This window comes from Alexandromys fortis, unplaced genomic scaffold (assembly GCF_014885135.2).
Source record: "Alexandromys fortis isolate MF-2015 unplaced genomic scaffold, M_Fortis_MF-2015_v1.1 scaffold_71, whole genome shotgun sequence".
In the NCBI taxonomy this organism is placed as follows: domain Eukaryota; kingdom Metazoa; phylum Chordata; class Mammalia; order Rodentia; family Cricetidae; genus Alexandromys; species Alexandromys fortis.
Window position 1 is genome coordinate 7,736,328 of NW_026067954.1, and position 25,808 is coordinate 7,762,135.

At 44.7% G+C, this 25,808-nt stretch overlaps 1 protein-coding gene across 4 annotated transcripts; it reads left to right on the plus strand.

The window, feature by feature from the left end:
- Nucleotides 1–2,842: 2,842 nt before the first annotated feature.
- Nucleotides 2,843–25,423, plus strand: Lhx9 (LIM homeobox 9). 4 transcript variants are annotated; one of them, XM_050151648.1, is made up of 7 exons: nt 2,843–3,003; nt 3,240–3,311; nt 8,665–8,783; nt 10,584–10,786; nt 11,842–12,197; nt 17,801–18,003; nt 21,929–25,423. In XM_050151648.1, the coding sequence occupies exons 2-7, from the start codon at nt 3,284–3,286 to the stop codon at nt 21,983–21,985; spliced, it is 966 nt and encodes a 321-aa protein (XP_050007605.1). In that variant the 5' UTR covers nt 2,843–3,003; nt 3,240–3,283; the 3' UTR covers nt 21,986–25,423. The 4 variants fall into 4 exon arrangements, with proteins under 4 accessions (XP_050007605.1, XP_050007602.1, XP_050007603.1 ...); XM_050151645.1 differs by lacking the exon at nt 21,929–25,423 and adding an exon at nt 19,064–21,440; XM_050151646.1 differs by lacking the exons at nt 2,843–3,003; nt 3,240–3,311 and having other exon boundaries at nt 8,179–8,783.
- Nucleotides 25,424–25,808: the final 385 nt, after the last annotated feature.

Sequence of the window (25,808 nt, forward strand, 5' to 3'; positions counted from 1 at the left end):
AAAAAAAAAAAAAACTAGTCATCATGGAGGTTGGCAATTCTTGGGATCTCAACTTGCAGCACAGTAGATGCTGGGTCAAGGGAGGGGAGGCACTTATTCATGCCTACACCTGATGCCAGGAACCTAGGTCTGCAGTGGTTCTGGAGAGATGCTTCTGAACCATGGTATAACAGGGATGGGAGCAGGGCAGGTGTTCCCACAGTAAACACAATACTGCCACATAAATGGGCTCTGCTACAGAGGGTTTAAGCTATATAGTTTTCACACATTGTAAAGTAAAAACTCAGCTCTCTTATTAGGTGCATAGATAGAAACACATGCCGATGCCCAGAAAAGCAATGTCCCCATATAAATCAATTCTGGTGTAGCTCCACTCTCAAGGTTCCTGGAGCCTCCCTCTGCCCCTGGGCATAGTAAATCAAGAGAGACGGATTTGGGGGGTTGTTTCTAACACAGAATGACCCCCAAAGAAACTAAGGTTACTAGAGCAGGGGTGGAGATGGATTTCTGAGGCTAGTTCTTCCCTCAGCTGTAAGAAGATCCTCCCTAGCTGTGAGTAGTGATGTACACTCCTCTCTCTTTGGGAACAGCACTGTCCCCACTGATTAAGAAGGTTGAGATGAGAAATAAGTTTATCCTTTCAAGTAATACTTGAAGTTCCAAATAGGGTGCTTGGAGCAAGTGAGATCCTAAAAGTTTTCACTGGCTCTACCAAGGGTCTTTGTTTCAGCGACTCTCCAAAGGAGTCTGCAAAGTCCTTTGCTCAACAAGCTTCTAACATCAAAACTTGGTGGGGCTTTTGATTCTTGTCTTGTCTCCAGACAAGATTGGGGAAGGAGGCTCCCTACCTACCCGATGAATGACACTTGCCACGCTGCGTCCCGCAGCTGTTAGAAGTCGCAGGGTCCCAGGGCAGACCCAAAGGAACCTGGCTCTCCCCTCATCACCCTTCACTGATCACTTCCATCAACCACTTTATCTTCCCTACCTTCCACCGACGGCTAAGCTGGGGAGCTGACCTCTGTCGGCGGCGGAGAACGTAAAGCTCTGTGTTACTTTTGCACAATCCTACAATGGTTAAGATGCATTTCCAGATTCCAAAATAATTCCTCTTTGAGGGGGGATCCTCCCTCCCTGCATCCCTCCCTCCCTTCCCTCCTCTGTACGCGTATCCTTATCAAACACCTGAAACGGATAGCCAAAGAAATTAAAAGGCACCGCATAGGACAGAACCCAAGACTTTCCAGTGCTCGCTCACTGATTTTTATATTATAAAGCTGAACCTAAGAGTCTTGTCCTCCTCTTTTTCCAGGAGGGTACAATAGAAAAAAATAAACTAGGTGAGCCTGGGAAAGTCCAGTTCTGTAAACGGATGGGACTGATTGACTAACTGACCCGAGGAACTAGTTCACGAAGCCTAGTGTTCCCGTGGGGCACACGCACGGGGCACAGTCAGTCTCTAAGGCTCCAAGCCAGACTCCGCTGTTTAATGTGCAGAGTGAGCGTGCGGGGGAGGGGTGGCTTGGATTCACCATTCCCGAGCCGTCTCTTAAAGCCCCCAAACTGTGGAGAGCTTGTGGGACTGGTTGGCTTCCATCCCCGCACAAATCCGTAATTTTTGCTGGTGGCTTCGAGGCACACAAATGCCTTCAACCCACCCAGCCCCTTGGCTCATGCCAAGTCAAGGAGCGGCTAAGACTGAGGGGTCTTTGGGGAGCAGACTGGCGTGGGGGAGGGCGGCGCCGGCGCTGACCGGCGTTCTGGAGCTGCCAATCTCTCTGCTCACACCTCCTTCCCCACAGGCGCGGGAGCCCAAGCTAATCCCCCGCCTCCCCATCTCCGACTGCGAGGGGCGCCCTGGGTGGGGAGTGGGGTAAATAATTGGCCAGAGGTCTGGCTTCCGATTCTTCTCTACCAGCGGCTCGAGGGAACCCGGGGCTACGCAGTCCTAGCGGGATCTAGACCAGGTAACAGGGTCCCCGCCGATCCCTGCCATAGCCGATAGCCGTTTTGAGTGCCCAGGTTCGAGTGCAGAATTTCTTCTAGAAGGTTTTTCTCAGCTGTTGCTCTTTAGTAAGGACCCAAGAGGGGCAGGTGTCTTGGGGCCCCTCGCAGACGGGTCACAGAAGCCGCTTTCCAGTTCAGAACGCTCTCCAACTTGCTGGGTTTCCGATGCGGGGCTTAGAAGCATCGGTGAGCAAGGGATGGAGAGAAGAAGGCGGGGACGGTGTGTGAGCAATCAATAGCTTAGCCCAGTTTCCCCAGGAGCTACCACCCATTCACCTTCTATGCAGCAGGCACCAGCTGGCGGCAGCATCTTTTAGGTACCAGCTTCAGCAAGTCAAAGGCAGGCTGGGGGTCCGGGAGGCTAGGGTACGCTGCGGGGCTCCAGGACCCCTCCCCCGGCTGCGCCCAAGTCTCGGGATGCTCGTTGCTTTATGAGGTTCCCTTGCCGCCAAGTCTTCCATTAACACCTCCTCGGATTATTGAGAGGCTGGCAGGGCCGAGCGCGGTCTCGGAACGGTTGTTGGGGTACTGGCCGGAGGCTGAGCCCTCGGCCATCCCCCACCCTCGCCTTTTCCGACTTGAGAAAGCATAAACAGAAAATAAAAGACAGGTGGAGGAGGCTGAAGGTCAGAGGTGAGAGATTCAGGTCAATACTGGGGAGAGAAGAGAGGAGAAAAGGGACAGAGGTAAGGAGGGAGGGAGGAGAGAGAGAGGAGGGAAGCAGGGAGGGAGGGAGGAGAGAGAGAGGAGGGAAGCAGGGAGGGAGGGAGGAGAGAGAGAGAGAGAGAGAGAGAGAGAGAGAGAGAGAGAGAGAGAGAGAGAGAGAGAGAGAGCGCGAGCGAGCACTTATTTATGTTCATTCACTGGGCTTGTTTATTTGATTAACAGAGTGTGTCTGCCGGGACTGTCCCACACCCCTGACCGCCACCTCTGGCCACCACTTCTCCCAAGAACCAAATTCTTGAGAGGAACAACTGACACCACTGGGACATCAAGGTAACAAACACCCCTTTAGGTTCCGCATAGTGGGGAGTGCTTTTCTATCCTGGGGGGGGGGGAGGAGGGCACTCCCAGCCCTGGAGCTCTGGAAACGAAGCTCAGCTTGGGCATAACTGCGTGGGTCCCCGAATCTCAGCAGACAAGAGGTTAAGACCGGCCCCACTAAGGGAAGGATGTTCTTGGGGAGCCCAGGCAGTAATGTCTCGCTGACACACCGGGTTTTCTTCTGACAGTACAATCGCAGTTGTCTGCGCGATCGACCCCTCTGGCGTTAAGGATGCTGAACGGCACCACTTTAGAGGCAGGTGAGTTCTCGCCAGGTTCCTCGGTATTTCTTTGCCACTGTTTCCTTTGGTCCACGTGTGTTCCAGGTGTGTGTGTGTGTGTGTGTGTGTGTGTGTGAGAGAGAGAGAGAGAGAGAGAGAGAGAGAGAGAGAGAGAGAGAGAGAGAGAGAACCACTGTGAGCCCATGAGTATACCTTCATTGAGTGGAAGGATTGTAATTGTCTTAAAATTGAGCTTTGCTTTGGAGACTGGAAAACATTTTGGCTCAAGAATTCCCGGAACCTGCCCCCTCGACCCACCCGTGCCGCGCTTTGGGTCTTTTCTTGAATACCATTGACTTTCCTTTTAGTCTAAGGTCAGGGCTCTGGGCAGGGGTCAGGGTGTCTTAGGGACTGAAGAAGCACAGGCATGAGGGACTTGCGACCCTCGGCAGAGCGGCTGGAAGCAAGTACCTTGAAAGGCTGGTATGGAAACTGGTTTTATTGACATCTTGTTGTTGTTCATCCCTAATCCATTGTGCTGTGTAGAATTTATTGTTTACTGGGGAGACTCTGAGGGCCACCGGCAGAGCAAGCTTCAAGTAAAGAGACTTGACGTTTCAGAAGCGCGGATCTTCTGGACTAGGAGGCAGCCCTGTTGGGGGTGGAGGTGGGGACCTAGATTCAAGAACATAGGCTTGAAGATAGCGAACAGTTGACATGGGCCTTTGTGGCCGCAGGTGTTCCTGCACTAACAGGGTGCAGACTTGCCCGGCCCTGACCCCACCCCGCGAAGACGTCTGTCCCCGAGAGCAGCAGGCAACAGTGCGGGTGCAGCAGCTGGGCTGCGGCCGGCCGAGAGCAGCATCTCCCAGGCCGCCTGGTTCCTGCAGCCACAACTCTGAAGTCTCACTTGCATTTGTCTGGAAAAAGCTTTACAGATAGGATTGAATCCGAGGGACTCTCTGAAACAGAAGCAAACTGGACCTGCCAGCGTCATTTGGGGGAAGGTTTGCTCTGTTCAGAGAAAGGTTTGGGGACTTGCCGCCCATTTGCTCCTCTATTACCAGGAGCAGCCTGGTCATCCAAGTCCACATGGAGCTAACATTGAAAACAGGGCTCCCTAGCTCCTTACCACCTTTGACTCCTCTTGGCTGCTGAGATACCCGACATATGCTAAAACTTAGACAAGATCTTCAAAGCTTTGCCTTTCCAAACAACAGTATTCTTAGGATCCGAAGAAATAGTCTAACTTTAATGACCAAACTTGCGAGCATTAGATTTTGGTCACCAAAATCCAGGTCTAAAGAGACCTTGAGTCTCTTACAGCTAAATGATGGGCTGGGTTATTTTCTGTTCTCGAGCCTAAAGCTATGCAGCTGTTTGGGCAACCTATGACATCTCCACTCTTCCCCTCCTGGCCTCTGAGTAGTTAGACTAAGCCAAAAACCTTTTCCCAGTGAAACTGCCAGGGTCCAGACAATGGCCTGTCAGTCTCCTCTGTCCTCGTGGAAATGCTATATGTAATCGGGTACACCCTAAGTCTAAAATCTTCTATCTCATTAGAATCCAGAGTCCCACTCTGCCGAAAGTTGTAACAATAGCCCCATGAAAACGCAGGGAGCAGAAAAGAGCACATTAGATTGCCTATGCTGGCAGTGTGGGAGAGGGGGTGGGCAGTGCCAGGTCAAGGCTCTGCCCCACAGCCTCTAACTTTGGATTTAGAAAGACCCCAGGTCCTACTGGGAGGGTGAGCAGACAGTCCCCCCACCATGCACCTGTCCCATTAATGGAAGTGAAGCCTCTGGCATTGAACTTGCTAGTGCTCTAACTTTTACCAAGCATGTGCCAGCCTTTCAGCCTGGAAGAAAGAGAAACACTTCTTGGGTAAAAGTTTTTGTTTTTTTTTGTTTTTGTTTTTGTTTTTTTTTAAATCTGGCAAAGCTGCCAGCATGCTTTCCCTATTTAAAGCACTTATAGTCCTTCGAGTGAAGAGGAGAGGGGAGATGGGCCCTTCAGCAGTTCTTAGGGCTCCTGGACAAAAGGTTAGCACATTCTTGTGACACATCTAACTCTTGGTCTCTCTTACCCCTCTGCTCCTTTAGGGCTTCTTTTTGAGGAACTGTGAGAGGGGGGTGGGCTGGACCTATGGGAAGCTATTTCCCCCAAACTAACTGGGACCTCCCAAACTCCAGGACCCCTGCCCCATTCCCACCTTTCCAATGACTTCCTGCATTCTCAGAGCAAGAAAAATCTTGGCAGTTCACTTCTTTGTGGAAGTGGCCAATCCCTGAGGGCCCTGGAACTTAGAACCTTAGTTTTATAAGCAAGACCAGCCCAAGCTTGTTTTCAGCTAGGAAGCTGTCTGCTGGGGACCCTCTACTGGGCTTGTCCTTATAGATGATTTAAAGATCTGTACAGAGGAAGTGGATTGGATAGACAGATGGGTGAATGGATGGATGCAGGCTTCCATGATGTCATTGCCTAGCTTCCCTAGTGACTCTTCCCAAAGCTATGACTTTTGTTTTTAAAAAAGGTGTTTTTCAGCTTTTCCTTCATGAAGTCCGTTTTTTTTTGTTTTTTGTTTTGTTTTGCTTTTTTTTTTTTTTAATGATCTTGCTTAACAAAACCCAAAAGCCAAAACCAATACCAAACACTCCTATTTGAAAGTCAGGGAGGATGTAGGGGAGAAACTAGGAAAAGTGGATGACAATCTTGTATTTACTTTGTGCTTCTAGCATCCTTGGGTTTAATTGAGTAGTTCTTTGGGTCGTGTCCACTCCGTCCTGTCCCCCCCCCCCTTGGGCCCTGAGTCAGTTTAACTGCTGGCTTGTGTGAAGGCAATCTGCCTCTTTGTGAGAGGACCTGCTGTCTCTGAAAGGGCCCCTGCTCCCAGTCCCTCCTTGGGGCCCTTCGCGTGTGCACGTGGGTTTGAGGAGCTCATTGATTTCCATCCAAAGGGGCTAATTACATTACTTACAGTAAATAGCCGTCCTGCTGTCAGGTAGGGCTGCCAAAATGGGGGGGGGGGAGTGTTTCTCCCGCTTAGTTCACTTGGTTGGCTTCATTTTTTGTGTGAAATTGTGTTTTATGAGCTGTATTCTGGTACCCAGAGGACCTTAAAAGCGTCCAGTCTGCAAAGAACATTATTTTGACCCTGAGGAAAAAAAAAAGGTTGGGAAACAGTGGAGGCTTGAGTTTCATGGAAGAGGCGACCCCAGGAGCCTCAGAAGGCGAAGCTTTGGGACAGGAAGTTAAACAGCTACACCAGGGTGGTTTCCTTCTCCTCTGCATTCCTTCTCCCCCTTTTCCTCTCTTCCTTCCTCTTTCGCTTCCTTCCCTCCATCCTAAGCCGCCCCCTCATTAGCACTCATCCTTTATTCTTTCCTTTCTTCCCTTCCTCCGATACCCATATTCCCCAGTTTCTTCTCGGCTTTCCCTCCAGATAGGGCTGAGGCTCCACGTGGACTGCCAGGGTGGAAGGAGGCGGGCCTGCTGCGGGGCCGCTGCGCTTGGGTATCTAGACTGAAACCCCAATGACCTCCGGCAAGGCAGCCGTGTGGTCGGGAAACAGAGGCTGACGACCACGAAGGAAGGGATGAGAGCGGCCAGGCTTTCCTTCTCTTTCTGATTAAGTTTCCGACTCTGGTCCTCGCTCCACAATCCTAGGGCTTTTCTGGCCGGTTCAGTGAGTCCACAATATCAGAGTATTGTGGGCACTTTTTAATGGTACCAAAGGGAGGGGAAGGGCCGCGCTAGCAAGAACAGAGGGCGATGGAACAATACCATCTCTTGTGAGGAGCAGTCTGCCGTCCTGCCTGTTAGTTCTCACCTCCCCGCCTCCACCCTGAGCCCCTTTCACACCCACCGAAGTGTGCCGAACGCCAGCGGCCAATGCCTCATCCTACCCCGGTCGGGCACCCAGTTCACTCGAGCCCTATACAAGTTGACAAATTCCAAACGGGACACTAGACTCTCCACTAGTTTACCTTCGCGCTAGAATTAGGTAAAAGATTCATTTTTCCATGGTCAAGATTTTGTTGAATATCTAGGTCTACAAAACCATCGCCTGGCCTCTATACTCAAAATATCAAAAATTTCAGAGTACATATATATATTTTCCTCTCCAAAAGTAATACTCGGAAAGTAGGTTCCCCACGCCCCTTTTCACTTTGGAGGACGCCTTGGAGCCTGGTGGTGCCTCCTGCCCTGGGGACGTGAGGCGTTGGAGCCTGGTGGTGCCTCCTGCCCTGGGGACGTGAGGCGAGTAGGCTGCCCTCAGAAGAGTGTTTTCAAACGAGTGTTGAGAAGGGGATGGGGAGGAAAGAAGTAAACATTAAAAACCCCCGTTTCCGTGAAGTGCTTCTAAGACTGCGGCTTCGATATGTTCCTGGTGACAGCCTTGTGACCTGGGTTTTGTTTGTTTGTTTGTTCTTAAAAAGTCTATCGACGAGAAGGAAACAAGGTTTGCAGTTCATCTTTTATGTATCTGGGCTGGGGACTGATGAACTGGGAGCGAATCCCTCCAGCTCCTTCTAGGACTCGGACACTAAGGGCTCCTTTAAAACACGACTATTGAGAACTCTTGGAAGGATATGTGCGTGTGTGTGTGTGTGTGTGTGTGTGTGTGTGTGTGTGCAGGCGCGCCTGTGGGATGGGGGTAAAGGCCCCCTCCTTCTGCCTCCCCCCAGTCCCCCACCCCTTTGTAATGTTTGTCCCTGCTTGCCCATCACCAGGGGGTTGAGAGGAGTGTGACAGGTCTTTGTTGTCTGAATAAAAATCCGTGGCCGCTCCAGGGAGAGGACTCCTCCTACTAAATTATCAAAAATGGGCTGGCTTTAGTCTCTTAACAAATTGGACACAGCTCCGGCAGGAGCAGTCCCCAACCCAACCCTACAGGCACTGGGAACTTGCAGGCAGCCGGGGACCGCTGAATATAGCGCTTCGTTTTCTTTCTTTGTGTTCAAAACTATTTTTCTTTCTTCCTCGGATTTTGTTTTTTCTCCCCCCCCCCACCCCCGTGGCAGTTGTTTCCCATTAGTAACTCGATCTCTCGCGCAGTTAAGAGTCTCCTGCTATCCCCTCCTTCCGCGTTTGTTTGTTTTCTGTACATCTTCTGCGAAACGCCGGACCTTTTTTTCCCCTTCCCCTTCGCTTTTTTTTTTCTTTCTTCTGCCCGGGTCTTTTCCCTCTCAAATAGATCTATTTCTACTCTGTCGTTTTCTTCTTTTCTCTCTTGTCCCTGTCCCCGCCCGTCTCCACGCTCTTTCACCGCGCAGCTCTGTGCGGTCCCCTTTGCTTCCTTCACGCGGATGAACTGAGAGCCCCAAGCGTGTGTTTATGGAAATAGTGGGGTGCCGCGCCGAAAACAATTCGTGTCCTTTCCGCCCCCCAGCCATGCTCTTCCATGGGATCTCCGGAGGCCACATCCAAGGCATCATGGAGGAGATGGAGCGCAGATCGAAGACCGAGGCCCGTCTGGCCAAAGGCACTCAGCTCAACGGCCGCGACGCGGTAAGGACCAACCCCAGCGCGGCGCTGGAGAAACTGCGAGTCTCCGGCCTGCCCAGGTTGGGGATGGTGGGTCTCGGGGACTTCTGCCTGGGAACGTTCGCTGTTCGCTAGGTTTTCTCGAGAGGTCTGCTTGCTAGGCAAGGAATCGAGGTATCTGGGATGCTGCGGTCCTGAGATCACCAGTTTTTATAGCGGCTGAGCGCGAGCGTGCGAGGTAGCAGGCTTTGGAAGGAGCGGGCGTGCTCCCTGCCAGCCCCAAACTCCAGTTTCTAGTGACTCGGCAGCTAGGCCGGATCCGTAGTCCAGAGGGCAAGCCTTGGTGCAGGTAATGAGGGACTGTTTGCCCGCACGGCGTACCGGACTGGCTGCAGCCGTGGGACCCTAGTCTCTGGGATGGAAGACCAGACCTTCCCAGCAGACCCCGACGCGCTGGTCGGTTTCCAATTCTTCGAACGCGAAGAATTCAGCCCCCGAATGCAGAGATTGTTAGGGCCTGCATGCCGCTTCAACTACCCTGGTCACAAAATTGTGTTTCTCTTTCTTCTGGGGAGGTTATCTTATGTAGCGGGAAATCAAATAAAAAAGAGAAGGAGCGGCCCCCTTGTCTAAAAGCAGAAACACGAACGAACTCTACAAACCTAAGAGAAACTATCACCTCCGACTGCCGGTTACTATTCTTAAGAGCAGTCACGTCTTCGTGAAATTAATAGTAATCTAAGCATTTCCCCTGTTCACTTATGGACTGGAGGGAGAAAACTACAGAAGTCCGCGGAAACGATTCCGGGCGAACAGGGCTGTGTAGAGCTTTCATATCACAGCGGGGACTGTAGCTCAAACTGACCAAGAAGGTTCTAGCCGGTCGGCGAGGTTTTGAGTCTTGTTAAATAGCCCACTATCGTCGTTTGCACCATTAATACAGTGAGGACCCACTATCCGAGAAAAAGGCGAGACTTAACCTTTCCATGTCGCCAAAATAAAGTAAGGGAAGCCCTGATTATTTCTGCTAGTCTGATGAAACAACTCAGCGAGTAACTTATTTTCATCTTTAGCGGCTATTTTATTTAAAAATAAAAAAAAAACAGCAACCAAATTCGACTGGGAACATCAGAGTGAATTTTACCATCTTTGCTAGTCTCAGTTAGGACCTAAGTAAGACGCTTAATTTGGGAATCAAATTTTCAAGAGAAAGACGTGTGCTATTTATGCTGACTAGAGAAAAGAGCGAATATACAGAAAAGATTGGATGGGGGTCCTTCCTTCGGGACAGGCACTTCACTTCCTTACCGGAACAGGGGGACGGCCTTGAACTTACAGAATAGCAACATCTGCTAAGCATGTCCGAATCACAACGCTGGCCAAATTACTTCACCCATTAAAATTCAGAAAAATAGAACTATAGTATTGCTTGTGTGAAAAAAAATCCACGTACTTCAGAATTCTTTCTACTTCTCGATAACAGCTTTGTTTTGTGTATTGTTTGAGTTTGAAAGTCACAAACTTTTAGCCTTAGCTATTCTAATTCTGGACCGCTTATTAAAACATTCTCTAGGCTCTAGAGTCCGGGTGCTTTCAGGGTTACAGGTCCAGGAGGACCAGAATGCTGGTCCAGGTAATCCCCTAAGAAGGGGAACTGGTCATTGAAAGGGGAGACATTGGGAAAGTTTCCCCACTTTTGCTTTTGTGTGCTGTGGCCCCTGGTAAGCCGCGCTCCTGCGCTGGGGACTCTTCTGCTAAAGGCGTCCCGGGTTGTGCGGCTGCGCCCCAGCCCTCCTTCAGCTTTGCCCTGTGCTTGCTTCACAGGGCATGCCCCCTCTCAGTCCGGAGAAGCCCGCTCTGTGCGCCGGCTGCGGGGGCAAGATCTCCGACAGGTACTATCTTCTGGCCGTAGACAAGCAGTGGCATCTGAGGTGCCTGAAGTGCTGTGAATGTAAGCTGGCCCTGGAGTCCGAGCTCACCTGCTTTGCCAAGGACGGTAGCATTTACTGCAAGGAGGATTACTACAGGTACTCCCACCCCGCCCCCCATTCACACACTCCTCTGACCCAATAAACCTGGTGGAGCCACCTGCGGGAATCCAGAGTCGCCTTTCTTTCTTTCTTTCTTTCTTTCTTTCTTTCTTTCTCTCTTTCTTTCTTTTTCTTTCTTTTTTTTTTGTTTTGTTTTGTTTTGCCCGTCAAAGGTAAAGTTATTTCTGAGATGGGGGAAATTCATTACATATGCCTTAAAGCTGTGCGCACCGCACCCTCGGCGGGGCAGCGAGGATGGGTGAGAAGGAAGTAGAGAGCTTATCAGGGTCCCAGCTCTTCTTAGCTACACAGCTCAGCTGAGAAAACTGGGAAAAGAGAAAATGGACAGGTCTCTGGCGAACAAGACTTTTGTTCTGTTTTGTTTTGTGGGTTCCTCCCTCCTTAATGTGAATTGGTCAACTTGCGGGCTATTGGCAGGGGCAGAAGCAACTAAGTGGATGACAAGGATCCTGTAAATGACTATGAAAAGGTCACACAGGCTACTGCTCCCCAGGCTAGCCAGAACCAGATCGAAGAAAAAAACAACAAAACAAACAACAACAACAACAAACCCCAGAAGCTTGGGAAAGATTTGAGCCTGTGGAAATGATCTTGTTGCCCTCTAAATAGAAGTAGAAGGGGGTGCTGTCTTTCCCCTGCAGAATTGCCATTTTCTGGGGTAGCCAGGCAAGATTTAGGTATGATACTATTTTGTCATCTGTAAGGCCAGGCTTTTTTTCATTTGGTGTTGCAACTTAGTATTCTTTCAATAGTGCTGTGAGTTGGCCAGTTCAGAGTTTTGTTTGCTTGCTTTTTAAATTACATTGAAGCTAAATTCCTCAATTCTTCTGACTTTTGTGTAAGGATGCTTTTCTTCGTGTTCACCAGAACCAGAATAGGTCACTGTGCAAATAAAATTGATATCCAAAGTGGCCCTCAGCCAGCATTCCGATGTCAGTCTTTGGCCCCTGCAGACTAAGCCCCGGCGCTGCAAATGGGAGATAGGTACTGCTCGCAACAGCTGGAACTCTGACTCTCCTGTTTGCTTCCAGAAGGTTCTCTGTGCAGAGATGTGCCCGCTGCCACCTTGGCATCTCCGCCTCTGAAATGGTCATGCGCGCCCGAGACTCTGTCTATCATCTGAGCTGCTTCACCTGCTCCACTTGCAACAAGACCTTGACCACGGGAGACCATTTCGGCATGAAGGACAGCCTGGTGTACTGCCGTGCACACTTCGAGACCCTCTTGCAAGGGGAGTATCCACCTCAACTGAGCTACACGGAGTTGGCAGCCAAGAGCGGAGGCTTGGCTTTACCTTACTTCAATGGCACTGGCACAGTGCAGAAGGGGAGGCCCCGGAAGCGGAAGAGCCCAGCTCTGGGAGTGGACATCGTGAATTACAACTCAGGTGGGCCCCTAACTTTACCCACCCCGACAGCTCAGATCTTAGAGTGCTGGAGGAGAATTTGGCAGAACCGGTTCCCATTTTGGGACTCTGTGGCCAAGACGGTGCTTTGCCTAACACGACCTGGCTCTCACCACAAACCCCTCTCAGTCTGAGGAAGGGAAAGGAGAGAGGTAAATAGGATGGAAGGGCAGAGAGGATGGGTTATTGAGCTTGTGGAGAAAAAAAAATTTATAACCATGGGGCTGAAGTCACTTCCCCCAAACAGGCCAAGCCAAATCCTTGTTGCCCATTAGTTAATGAGCCCATTAGTTTCTGGCTCTCGGTTGGAGCAAAACAGCCCCAGGGCAATTCCTTTGTTGGAGCCAAATTATAGATCCTGGAGGAGGTTTTCCTAAATAGTTAATGGGGGGAAAAGAAAGACTTCAGAGCCCAGTTCCACTCTGTCTGGAGGGGGCAGAGGCTGTGGTCACCAGCCCAAAGTTAATCAGCAACATAGTTGGCAAGGGTATTGAAAAACTGAATCTCTGATCCTGGCAAAGAGAACCGTAGGGTGGGACTCACTCTGCGCAGCTGAGACAGTTGTTTCTCTGGAGGGTCAGGGTATTCACCCAGCCTACTCACTCCCTGCCTGATAGGTCATCAGGTCCTCTTGACCTCTGACAATCCGAGGAATCTCCCGGTCCACTCCACTAGGTTGCTCAGTCCTGTGTCAGGCTGCTTGTTTGCCCGCTGCCAGCCTTCTCTCTATTCATAACAAAGCGCAGGCAACAGCTCCCAAAGACTTCCTAGCTTTGGAGAAACCGCCCATCCATCTGCTTCACGCCCCTGCACCAGTTTCTTTCTGTTGATAGCCTGTCTCCACTTCCCATCCTGGAGGTCAGGCTCTTGGCCTACCCTGAAGACCTGAGCTCTTGGAGTAAGCACAGAGGGGAAGTGGGTCCCAGAAAACCTAGGCTGATTTTGGGAAAGCCCTGATTTCCCATGTCCTGGCCCAAACTGATTTAGGAACTCAACACATAGGGGACTTGGGCTACTGGAAGAGACCCACTGGCTTAATTGTGCATATCCAACCCTGTGCTGGTTTGTTTCCTGGGACTCTTTTCCAAATTTAGGGGAATCCGTTCTGGGATGGAGCAGAGAGATGGCATCTCAGAGAGAGAGAAGGGACACACAGCCCAAAGAGGCCTCAGCTGTCTCTACCGAATTCACATCTGGGCAGCGGCTGGACCAAGGGAAAAGAGCCAACATAGAGGCTAAGGGCAGCTCTGTGTTCTGCAGCAAGCACAACTCAGGGGTTGGCCAAGGGCTTTGCCTGGCTGCACCCTGTCCACCCCCCACCCCCACCCCCGCACCTGCCCCTGCTAAGCTGGGGCAGGGCTTTGCCTAGGGTCCAACTGCCCACTGCAAACTCTATCATCTATAATGCATGGTCCTCAAGGCAAAACAGGCAGGACACTAATTGTTCTTTGTTAATAGAAGATGACAGTGGAATTTCCAACCTCTCACCGAGACCTGACTGTCCTACTGAGAGAGGAGAGGAGGAGAGAGGAGGGGAAGGGTGGTGGCCTGGAATGGGAAGGGGAGGAAGGGACACTGGGTTTTATACAACTAGTGGGAGAGAGAATGATGCTGGCACCCCATGAAATCCAGAGGGATGGGGATTTCTAGTTAAACTGGGAGCAAGCTCGGCTCTTGGCTCTTGGCTTGCTTTAGTTAATCTAATTAGCTGAATTTGGTTTTGCCTTGGATCTTTATGTTAGATGGTTTCAAGAAGCTTTCAGAGTAATAGAATTTAGCTTCTCTTAGTTTTTACTTTTTAAAAAGACAAATAGAGAAGGCAAAAAGCTGTTTAGGTTCTTTGTTGGTTCCTTAGGGTTGCTCAGTCTCTGAGTACACTGTCCTCTTCCTGGACAGCAGAAAAATGGCCCAGGCTGCCCAGTCCACTGCAGCTTCTTAACACCCTTTCCTGGATATCCCCAGAGACACAATCAAATAGAACACCTTTCTTTAAGATTAGGAAGATTGCCTGGAGGAATTGGTTTTAAGTAATCTAAGCAAAAATCACCCTCATTTACAAAAAAAAATTTATAATTCTAATGTCAGCTTGTCACACAGTCCAATAGGGTAGGGGTGGGGTGAGGAGGATGGGTCATCAAGTTTAAAACATATTAAAATTTAGAACATACAAGTCACCTACATTTTAAGCTCATTGGTTTTGTAGCATTATTTAGGTTTTCTCTTGCCATTTCTCCTGAAATGTAAAGCTTCATAAAGAGCAGCATTAATGGGATCCAAATAAATGCACACAATGAATTTTAAAAAGGTATACACAAAACATATTCCTGATCCAAAGACTGTCAGAGGTCAGTTAGGGCTTGCCATAGTTTAAGCACTTTTCAGTAGAATGTTCCTAGTTTAGTTTTTACTTCTTTGTACATATCCACCAAACTATTCAGGCTGATTTTTTTTGGAAGAAAAATTACCTATTTATATTTAAGATAAAAAGATCATTTAGCTGAAATGTTGGATTGAAATAAGGACCTTCAGAGGTAAGAGGATTCAGTCTAGGGTAGACACGTCCTATTTGGATAATTGACCATTAACTAAGAAACTGGATTTCTGCTACTTCTCCCCCTCCACCCCCAGGTTCTTTCATCTAAATGTGCAGGATTTTTTCTTGTTAAATTAGCCTGGCACTGACCCCTAGTGGTCTCCCAGGAATTAGTTAATTCTCAGAAGGTTTCAAACCCTTAGAACAGAAACTCATTTTAGATAGGTGACCCTCTCGCAAGCAAGCAACTGGATGTAAAACATTTAGCTCTTCTTGTTAGCTTCAGTAATGACAGAGGCATAGGCTCAGGTGGGGATTTGAAGCAACTTAAAGAGAGTTATTTATTCTTATAATTCAGGGGGAAAGATCCCTAAGGCTTAGAAATGCTGGGAACACAATCACCTGCAAATTTACATAAAGCTTTTGTCATTAAACACAAGTAATTTAGGATAAGCTGATATATTGTGGCAGAAATTGATTTCTCTATCAAGCTGCAGAATGTAGGTGCAAACATAGCCACGTGAAAATCGTATATTATAAGAAAGACCTGGTGTCTCTGTTCTTACACACTGAATTGCTGTGTGGTGGCAAACCCAGTAATTCTTTCTAGTGCACTAAACCACTGTACTGAATTTGCAATGAGCAAAACCAAATACAGAGGACATATTTAGAAAAGCAATTTCCTCGAATCTTATTTTAATTATCTTTTTCTCTCTTAGATTCATTTCAAATGATGAATAGCTAGATAGCTAAGTTGGGAATCATATTTATTTCTAGGAAATGTTATCCTGGGAGAGGTGGGAAATAAGTGTGTTATTTAAACATCAAGTTGAGGCTCTTGTCACAATTGATGTGTTGTTCAGGAAAAGTTGCAACTCACATTGGCTAGGCATGCTCTCTCATTTGAAGAAGCCTCCAACGACTGGAATGTGCCTCTTTGAGCAAGTTGCTGAGGGTCTCTTTGTAATCTGGCTGTGAAATATGGCTCAGTTTACTGGAGATATCATCGTTTTATAGTCACAGGATGCTCTTTCATCGATTTGAGGATCTCACCGTGCAATTCTGCAGACTATTTGAAGGGGACATATCCCCGCTGGGATGAAATAGGGCAAAATGTAAAAGATATTCTCTTTGTTACCTGTGGGTATATGTTTCCATTCTGGCAGGCCTAAGAAGCTTAAGACCAAAGTTTGGCAGTATCTGTCTGACTTGGGCACCAGCTCAAGTTGATGGGACTTCATATTAGCATGCACTTAGGATGTTCCTGGTGAACGAAGGGCTGGGAAGGTGTACTTGTGAGCTCATGGCCTCGTTGTTTGACTTAGGAATGCAAGGGAGAATGTGATACAGACCTTTCCCCCAGAGAACTCATGGACACCTGCTCCTTTGTATGACTGCTCCCTTGGGCGACTTCCCACCATTGTGTCTTGGGATACACAAAAGTTGATAATTCTTCATTTTATATATTCGGGATAATTTCTCATTAAATGAGTTTTATTTGCAGTAGCTTTCCTGTTTGATGATCACAAAGCTGCATACATGCCGATTTCTGAGCACGTCTATGCTTATATACATGCAAATAGGGAATTCTGAAATTCTAACCAGAGCCTGGCAGGCAGATACCATTTTATAAAACAGGAGAGGGGTAACATTAAAAGATGACTCACCCCTTTAAAGATTGAAGTTTTTCCTTCAGTATGACATGATCAGATTGATTTGAAATAATGCATAGAAGCTCGGGATGGTCAGATGTGAAAGCACACCAGATGAATATACTAAATAAGGGCCCAAGAGCCAAAGACAGCTATGCCCTTGAATTGCATAGGTGAGTAAGCCAGTAAATATTTAGTGAAATGTTCTCATCTTGTAGTCATGTCTTGTGCAGAACAAGGAAGTGGCTTTAAATATGATGAACTTTCACATCCTGAGAATGAGGAATTTTTCACTGGTATTAAAGCCCAATTTATTTTGCCCTTGGTGCCAAGGAGGGTTTTGCAAGGGCAGAGAAGATGCTGCCCTCTTACTGCCAGGCTTGTCAGTGGCACAGGTCATACCTGACTCACACACATCCACAACACAGGAGACCAAGCTGGGTAGAAACCTTCATTGTGCTTCTACGGTGAGCTGTGGGGAGTGCTGCAGGCAGGAGCAAGGGAGGAGGCTGGGATTATTTTCTTTCAGAAATATTTATTAGGCTAACTCCAAGGAAAAGGTGTTTTCTTCCTGGCACAGCTCAAGCTAACCAGTTGTAGCTAAAACTCCTCAAATGCACTGCTCTTATATTCTCCAAGACATTCAAAAGCGTCATTTTCTCATGTCTCCTTGTTTTTCCTATCCTTTTTTTTCCCTCTCGAGAAAGCGCCACAAACATAAGAAATTCTTTAGATTATCCCTTAGTTTCCTGTGTGCGTACACATACTGTGCTGTTAGATAACTTGAAACTTGAGACCTGAAATACATGTTCGCCACATTTGTCACGTAAAGAACAGTGCCTTGATACAGGACAGGACAAACCAGAAACAGGCAAAATGGCACAAAAACCCATGTGAATGTGGACACCAGGGTGCAGATCCACATAAACGTCTTCTTCTTCTTCTTCTTCTTCTTCTTCTTCTTCTTCTTCTTCTTCTTCTTCTTCTTCTTCTTCTTCTTCTTCTTCTTCCTCCTCCTCCTCCTCCTCCTCCTCCTCCTCCTCCTCCTCCTCCTCCTCCTCCTCCTCCTCCTCTTCTTCTTCTTCTTCTTCTTCTTCTTCTTCTCCCTCCTCTTCCTCTGCTTCTTCTTCTTTGAGGTCCCTCTTACAACCTACATTTTCTGGAGCATCAATCAGAGAGAAAAGGCTTTATCTTCTGTTTTCTATTATGCAGACCAGCTGTATCCAAATGGCCTAGTTTAGCTGACTATAGCCAGTGTCTTCTTGTCTAGCTACCACTCACCATTGAGAGAGATGACAGTCTTTTGCTTTATGATGACGGTAGTGTCATATGCTCTCCATCTTTTAAGCCGATGTAGAAGTTCCCACTGACCAGTTGTTTGTCCACTGTTACTGCAACAGGTTGTAATGAGAACGAGGCAGACCACTTGGACCGGGACCAGCAGCCTTATCCACCTTCCCAGAAGACCAAACGCATGCGAACGTCCTTCAAGCACCACCAGCTCCGGACCATGAAATCCTACTTTGCCATCAACCACAACCCGGATGCCAAGGACCTCAAGCAGCTTGCTCAAAAAACAGGCCTGACCAAAAGAGTCTTGCAGGTAAGCCACGTCCATTATTGGCTTTGTATATATGTCCTCCCTTCCCCTTGACAGAGACTAGCTCTCTTCCCTAATCACCTGGGAGATGGACATTTCCTCTTCTGCTTCCTAGTAGTCTCCTCCTGTAGTTATCTTCCCACAGGGGCTTCCTGGAGAGTACTCAAGGTGTCCGCGAGGACTCTCATTCTCCCTCCAGATGGAGAGGTGGGCTCCAAAGTTTCATTGCTGTGTAAGCGGCATTACCTTTATTTAAACAAGTGTTGCCTGTAGAGATGTCCACTCACACTGGGTTTAGTGTACTAGTGTATAAGGATTTGCTGTCCCACGTCTGCAGACTCTTGGCAGCCCATTCATGTCAGGACCTTCCAAATTCAGGTGCCCGTCCCCCAGCTCCTGAACAGTCGAAGGTCAGGCTCGTATCTGAGCAAGAAGTTGGAGCAAGAATTTTTCTGTTTTACCAAGTCATTATTAAAAATCCAGAGTTCTTCCGGGTGTTGAACTGCTTCTCTAGGCTTATAGTAAGAATTATAAAATGATACAAGGTTGCTGCGAGTGACCTGTGATCTCCCCCCTCAGTGGCAAGTAGCAGACTTTTTCTGTTCTCTGGCTGTTTGTGGTCTGTGGCTGGGAAGAGTATTTCTGTCCATAGAGCAGTTGTCAGGCATCGGACTAGCAAACAGCTTAACCTCTGGTGGTGCTCCCCTCACACGAGAAGTTCTTAGTTTGAGACACTTTGGTGACCCTGCTTTTCCCTCTTGAGGAATGGTGTGTTTTCCCCTAGTCTCCATGCCTTTGTTTCTGTGGTTTCCCTGCTCCAGTACCAGTTATTCTAAGTGACACATTTAATGCAGCAATATGTACAGTAAAAAGAAAATAACTCTATTACCCGGAGTAGTCTATTTTGAAAGAAGTAGAAAAAGTCCACTTTCTTTCCAAGAAAAATGATATTTAAAAGGAGAAATAGAAGAAAGGAAAAAGAGAAAAAAAGGAAGAGAGAGAGAGAGAGAGAGAAAAACTTAAAAAAAAATCGATAAAGAAATCAATTGGGATTGGTTTGCAGGTTTGGTTCCAAAACGCACGAGCCAAATTCAGAAGGAACCTTTTGCGGCAGGAGAATGGGGGTGTTGATAAAGCTGACGGCACGTCGCTTCCGGCCCCGCCCTCAGCAGACAGCGGCGCTCTCACTCCACCCGGCACTGCGACCACTTTAACAGACCTGACCAATCCCACTGTCACTGTAGTGACATCTGTGACCTCTAACATGGACAGCCACGAATCCGGAAGCCCCTCACAAACTACCTTAACGAACCTTTTCTAACATTGGTTTTTTTTTTTTTTTTAAAAGGATTCTTCCTCTTTTTATTTTTATTCTAATATTATTATTTTATTATTTACGAGATTTTTTTCCCCTTCTCCTAACCCACAAGATGTCTGGGGAATAAATAGCAGCTTGGTGTGTAGCATCTACACCACTTGGCTATGAGTTTACAGTATTGTCGCTTTTAAGTGAACTTATTTTGTCTACAAGGTGTATTTGATCTTTTTTCTTTAATCAGGTTTTTTTTTTTCAGTTGGTAAGGGGAGATTTTGAATCATTCTAGTAAGTGCCTCTTAAAATTGTATGTTACTTATTTCCAGAATCTCCAAGGGAAAAAAAATGGATGGTATTATGTTGGACAAATCATATTCCTGTTTTTGTGATCGAGTTATTAATGAACCAGACACTTAATAAGTTGTTTTCTAAAGTCTTACAATTTAAAAATTTCATGTTAAGAAGTTAAAAACAAATGTACTATTTCTGTTTTTTTTTTTAACCTTAACTATTAATTCAAGTGAGGGATATGATTAAACAAAACATTAACATCAATTTTAAACAGCAACAGTTAACTGGGTGGGAAGTCTAACTCAGGAATGTAACTTCCTGTTGTTAGGGCTTTTTACTGTTTTTCCAAAATTGAAAAAAAAAAAAACCACAACAACCTTAAACTCCTTGTGTTTCCATGGGAGTTACACTTAAAATGTGAAATTCTGTACTTTTGACCCCCTACTTAAAAAAAGTGAAAAGATAACCTTTTTTAGTCAGTCTCTGAAACTGTCTTTTTCCCCTAAAGAAATGGAAATAAGCAAAATACAATTTTTAAGAAGTAAAAATTGGCATAATTTAACTAATAATTAATTGGCTTCAGCTGTACCATGATATTGTATCTGGCATTCTATATAATGTCTTTTTTTTAAACCAACTTAGTAAATGAATATCAACACTGAGAATTATTGGGTTCTTCCTTATTTTGTTTTGGCACGGGTTGATTTATGTGTAAAAATCTTTTTTAATATTACAGATGTGAAGTTATGAGTCTTAAAGTAGATAAACTCACAAGCCTTGTGGATGCTGATCTGAATATATTTCCTAGTTTACAGCAGCATTTTTTTCTTTTAATTTAACGTGAAATCATAATGGTCTGGGCAGTGGTGAATGTTCATCTACCTGCTTCTGTTGTAGTTAAAAAAAAACAAAAAACAAACCAACTAGATTGTGGATTTCCTAAAATAATCAAGAAGAAGTCAAGATCTGCGTCTTGCTTTAGTGGATTGTTCAGAATGACTTTGCACATACTGTCCACTCTTTTGCACCCTTTAATCTCCTCTGGTGGTCGAAGTGGCTATTTAATAGATTTTAAAGGTGCCCTTCTGGCTGTATAAATGTGTGGTTACATATTGACAGTTCACTGCCCACATTAAAGTGCATTATTGTAACTTTTGCTCAGGGTCTTTAGAAAATTAGCACAGAAAGTAGCTTATTTTTTAAAAAAAAAAGATGATGGAAGAGAAGTTAACACTGTAACAGAAGAAAGTGTGATCGCCATTATATATTTAGCAAGTGTGGTCATCTTCTATGGAGCTTAAATCTTGACTTTTCATATTTCTCTTACATTTTGGGCATTTACCACTAACCAGACCAAACAACCTTCTTAAGGCTGAGATCTTATTAACACACTTTTACAGGTAAAATATCGATACTTAGAAATTTTGTTCTTTGACAGAACAATATATGGTACTACAGACCTACTTTATTAAGTAGACTAATTATAACTCAGTTCTCCTATGTGCCTTATGATATAACTTGGAAATAAGTTTGTGAAAAATCAGGATATATGTGTTGTTTGTTAAATTAACTGTTTTAAGCCCTTTTGACACCTCACTAGTTTTGTACTGTTTTACCTCTCATTTCTGAAACTCTTTTTATGGTGTATCCTGTTAGGGGGACAAACATGTCATAGAAAGCAGTTGTGCACTCTTTCAAATATAGTTGATAAATTCAATAATCTTATATATTGAGCTTCGTGTTTATAGTACAGTAAGTGGTCTAGCAAAATTGTCCATGTTCCTTTGTTTATTGATAAATGCATTGTATAGAAACTATTTCCCCTAAATATTTATGGACCAAACAATTGTGATATATCCTATTAAATTTGTGTGAATAAACCATTTTGAATCTAAGGAGTTTTATTTCCCATCAGTTTTACTTGTGTTAGTATATTTTCAGTACTTATGTGTAAAAGCTAAGAAATAACAGCACAACTAAAAACATTCAAACAGACAAATAGGTTCCTAGGTTCCCAAAGTTCTGATTCATATCAAAAACACACACCATTGTATATAAAATGTGATTCAATCTTGAATTACCCTTAAATATTCTTGTTTATAATAAAAGTAATGCCCCACTGATTTGACTCAGTTCAGTTTTCAGAATAAAAATAAATTAGCAGATCCATAGTTGCATGAAAAGAAATCTTAAAGATGATTAAGATTTAGTATCAGGTCTATTGAGCTCTAGTGGATATTTGTAAATCTAAATAGAAATTGCAGACCCCTAAAAGCCAAGTTGCTCTGTAGTTAATAAATTGTCACTATGATTTTTTTTCAGGGAGAACAAATCTTGGGGCATTACAGCCAAACATCCCGACGTTTGAAAATTCCCTAAAGTATTAAAAGAAGGGGAAAAGTTTGATCGGAAATCCACTGCAGTGAAGACAAAGACCCTATTAGGTTATGATAATTATACACTTAAAAGTTTATTAACCAAAAGAGAGAGAGAGAAAGAGAGAGAGAGAGAGAGAGAGAGAGAGAGAGAGAGAGAGAGAGAAAGAGAGAGTGACTTAAGTGTCATTTATTGAATGTTAACAAAACTTCTGTTCTTTATGATGTCTGACACAAATGAAGGCTTAACCTCACGTGGTTTAATAAAAGAGCGAGATAAACCACGCAGAAAACCAGAGCAACCTGGCAGTAATACGCCCTCCCCACATTTGGAGAAAATTATTATCGAAACAACTCCACACATTTGTCAAGCACAATAACTGTAAAATAAAGTCCCCAAGTCATCCATTTCATCTGCTTGCTAATGTGTATCAGTCCTAGCTCTGAATGTCATTTTCCAATTGTAAATTCAGAGGATAACTTTTACTCTCATTAACAAGAGTGTAGGGTTCAAGCCCAGCGGTTTTAGTACTATTGTCTATACTTCCTTCCTAAACAGAAGGCCCTGCATGCACTTTTGCATCTGTCACCTCTAGTGTACATCTCTGTAATGATGACTTTGCTGTTTCCTGTATGATAAATAGCTTTCATGAATAAACATTTTATTTGATGCAAATATAGTTAACTTTATGTTAAGCACACATTGTTGAAATTAATTTTGAACACTGTCTTAAAGAGTCAGGGCATGAAGTACATTTGCAGCCTGTTATGCCCAGGGGAAAAATTTACAGACTAGAGAATTCGGTGAAATTATTTTCTTTGATTTTAACTTTTATGACTTATTTTCATTTATTTGTATTCAGTTGACACGTGGATGAAAATAAAATAGCAAGCCCAAATTACAACAGAACAAACATCAGAATAAATTACGATGTAAAATTCCAGCCACCTTTTTCAGATTCCAGGGTAATATTTATAGATTCTCTGTGAGTTTACATGTTCACTATGCAATGAACAAATTTATTGACGTATTTAAATATGTTCCGAACGCTGACATTTTTGTTCTCTGTGTAGTTCAGGTTGCAGAAGGTATCAGAAACAAAGGATCAATTGGAAAGAAGAACAAATATTTAGGAATGAGGTTTCTTTTCATCGTTAAAGGGAATACTTGAAGAAAGAACTGAGTGAAGGTCCTTTTACTTAGCTCTATATCCAAAGCACATGTTAAACAAATTAGCATATAGAATACTTTCCAGAAAAAAAATTCCTTATGAAATTTTTATTATGTACAAATAAACCCTATGTAAAGGATGTAAGTTTTATGAATGGTAGACATAAAATATCTCACTTATATTTATTCTCAGAACGTTGAATGTTTTCTCAGACACTTTCCTTTCCTGAACGCTAACGAAGGAAACAAAAGGATGAAAGGGACAGGTACCAAGTTAACTAACAATGCACCCAGAATGCACCATGCCAAGTGAACTGCTTCGAGTCGTCAGGGAACATGGTAGTTTTGTCAGTCACTTGGATGTTTATGGCTCATTGAAATCTCATCCATAGCGCGAGCAACCTGAATGCATTTTCCAACACATTTTCAGCCAGCGTGTTGAAACCTTGGTCCTGTAGGCTTTGCCTTCTTTTCCTGTTCTGTCACCTAGGGCAGTTTCATTTTGAAATATTTTTGGAAGCTTGCCTGGTTTTTCAGACTTTTAACTATCTGTCTGGTATGTGAAATGCGGGAAGAGACCAAAGAGAGAAAGAACATAGCTGAATTAGACATCTGAAAAAAATAATACAAATTTAAAACAGGCATGTTTTTTTTAAAAAGAAGAGAAAAAGAACACTAATTACGTGAGTGGGAAGTGGAAAAATCACGTGATGTAGGCTTGGAAGGTCTAACACACTTTCCTACAATGTACGACAGTCTTCAGTCTGGGCAACTGCACATTTATTGTTTGGCATAGATTAGAAAGACTGAGGATATTTTAGATGGGTGCAGGGCACCCAAACTATAGCTTCTACCTCCCCAAATGCCTAGATGAATATAACTTCTGGCAAATTGATCCTAGGAACACAAACTCTTACCGACCATATCTGTGAACTGTGGTGAAATACCATTGTAATATTGACTTACATAGTAGGTAGGCTTTTGATACTTCAAATAGAGTAACACTTCATAACACAGAAACCAAAGCATACAACTCTTAAGAGCCTTGGTGGTTTTCATTGCCTAAAATGCCAATAGCTTTACTTAGCAGAATCCCAGTGGAATTCACTGTACAATTTTCAGAGTGACAGCTCTTTGATTAGGCACATAGAAGATAGCATCATTTTCTATCGCAGTATGCCTGCAGAGCGCACCGTGGTGTGAAGCATCAGAAATGGGAAGTGCTGGGACAAAACCATGGCATTCTATCATCCTAGGCTTTTAAGGAAAATCAAGAGATAATGCTGTTGTGATGAAAATAGAAAGTTTTGAATAGAGTTTTGTTATTTCATTTTTAACTGTGTTACTAGCACAGTTAGCTTCACTTGTAAGAAGATGACAAACTGTGAAGGAGACTCAACACCTTTTAGACTTTATGGTTACTAGCCAATAAGAATATTGGGGCTTAGTCTAGACTAAGTAAATAATGTTGAGTTTTTTTTTGAAAACTGTGCATATAGAGAAGGTCTCTATGGGCCTATGGACGAATCTATTTTCTATTCCTAGTAATGAGAACTCAGTTCTGAAGACTGAAACGAAAAACAGTAACAAAACAAAACAAAACAAAAAAAAACCTCTGATGTACAATTCTTTGCTATACAGATAATGTAACAAAATTGGAACTTAAGTCTTTTTAGCTTTTGCTATCTATTTGTGTCCTTTTTGGTCTCACCTATTTTATCTTTGTGGTATTTTCAAATTATTATTATAATAAGTTCCCTTATTTTCAAAAATAAAATCCCCAAGTTAAAATATTCTTTTTAATGCCTTCTGGGAACATTCCCATTTTATTTTCTTGGATTTCATAGCAAAAAAAAAAAAAATAACTGTGCATGATGCTCAAAGAGTCTGAGAACAGGAAGTAAGCACTGTGCATGATTTCAAGGAGTCTGTAAACAGGAAGTAAGCAGCAAGATGATTGCCCGGATTCACTTCCTTGTTAACTGTGTTGCAAAATCAATGTTTCATTCAGACACCATTCTCCGCTTGCTACATTTCTCTGTGAACAGTAATAAAAAACAAGCAACCAACCCTAAACATTGGCAAGTTTCTCTTCTCTTGGATTCTTGAATTTTGCTTCTCTGTGTTACATTTTATCTTGTGCTGAAATGACAAGAAACAAGCAAGGATAAAGATCCAGGCATCAGGGGGGGAAAGTTCTGGTGTCTGTTTCTGTGTCCCTTCAGGTCACTTGTTAGAAGCATCAGGAATGTTTCTTTCCTTTGGACTCTTTCTGTTTACACCATGCATGATCTCATAAATGACTCTGAAGTGTACCTAGATACCTTTTATGGTTATTTGAAAATAAAATTTGCTACAAATAAGGTGCTCTGGTCTCTGTTGCTTCATATAATGCCTGAATGCATTGATTTTTTAATACTTTCACATAGAAACAAAAAGTTGTTATTTGAGGATGTTTAAATTGTTATTTATGGCAAACAGATAAAATGAAGAAATTCCAAGATAAGATTGCCTTTACTTCATAAATTTCATTTTCCTCTTTTCCTTTTCCAAAGTAGCAAAATCCAAGATAAGCTGTTAGCTTTGCCTTTGACCTTCAAGGCTTCTGAGCACATATGATTTTTGAAGTGCACAGAGGGATTTCAGGATTAAAAAA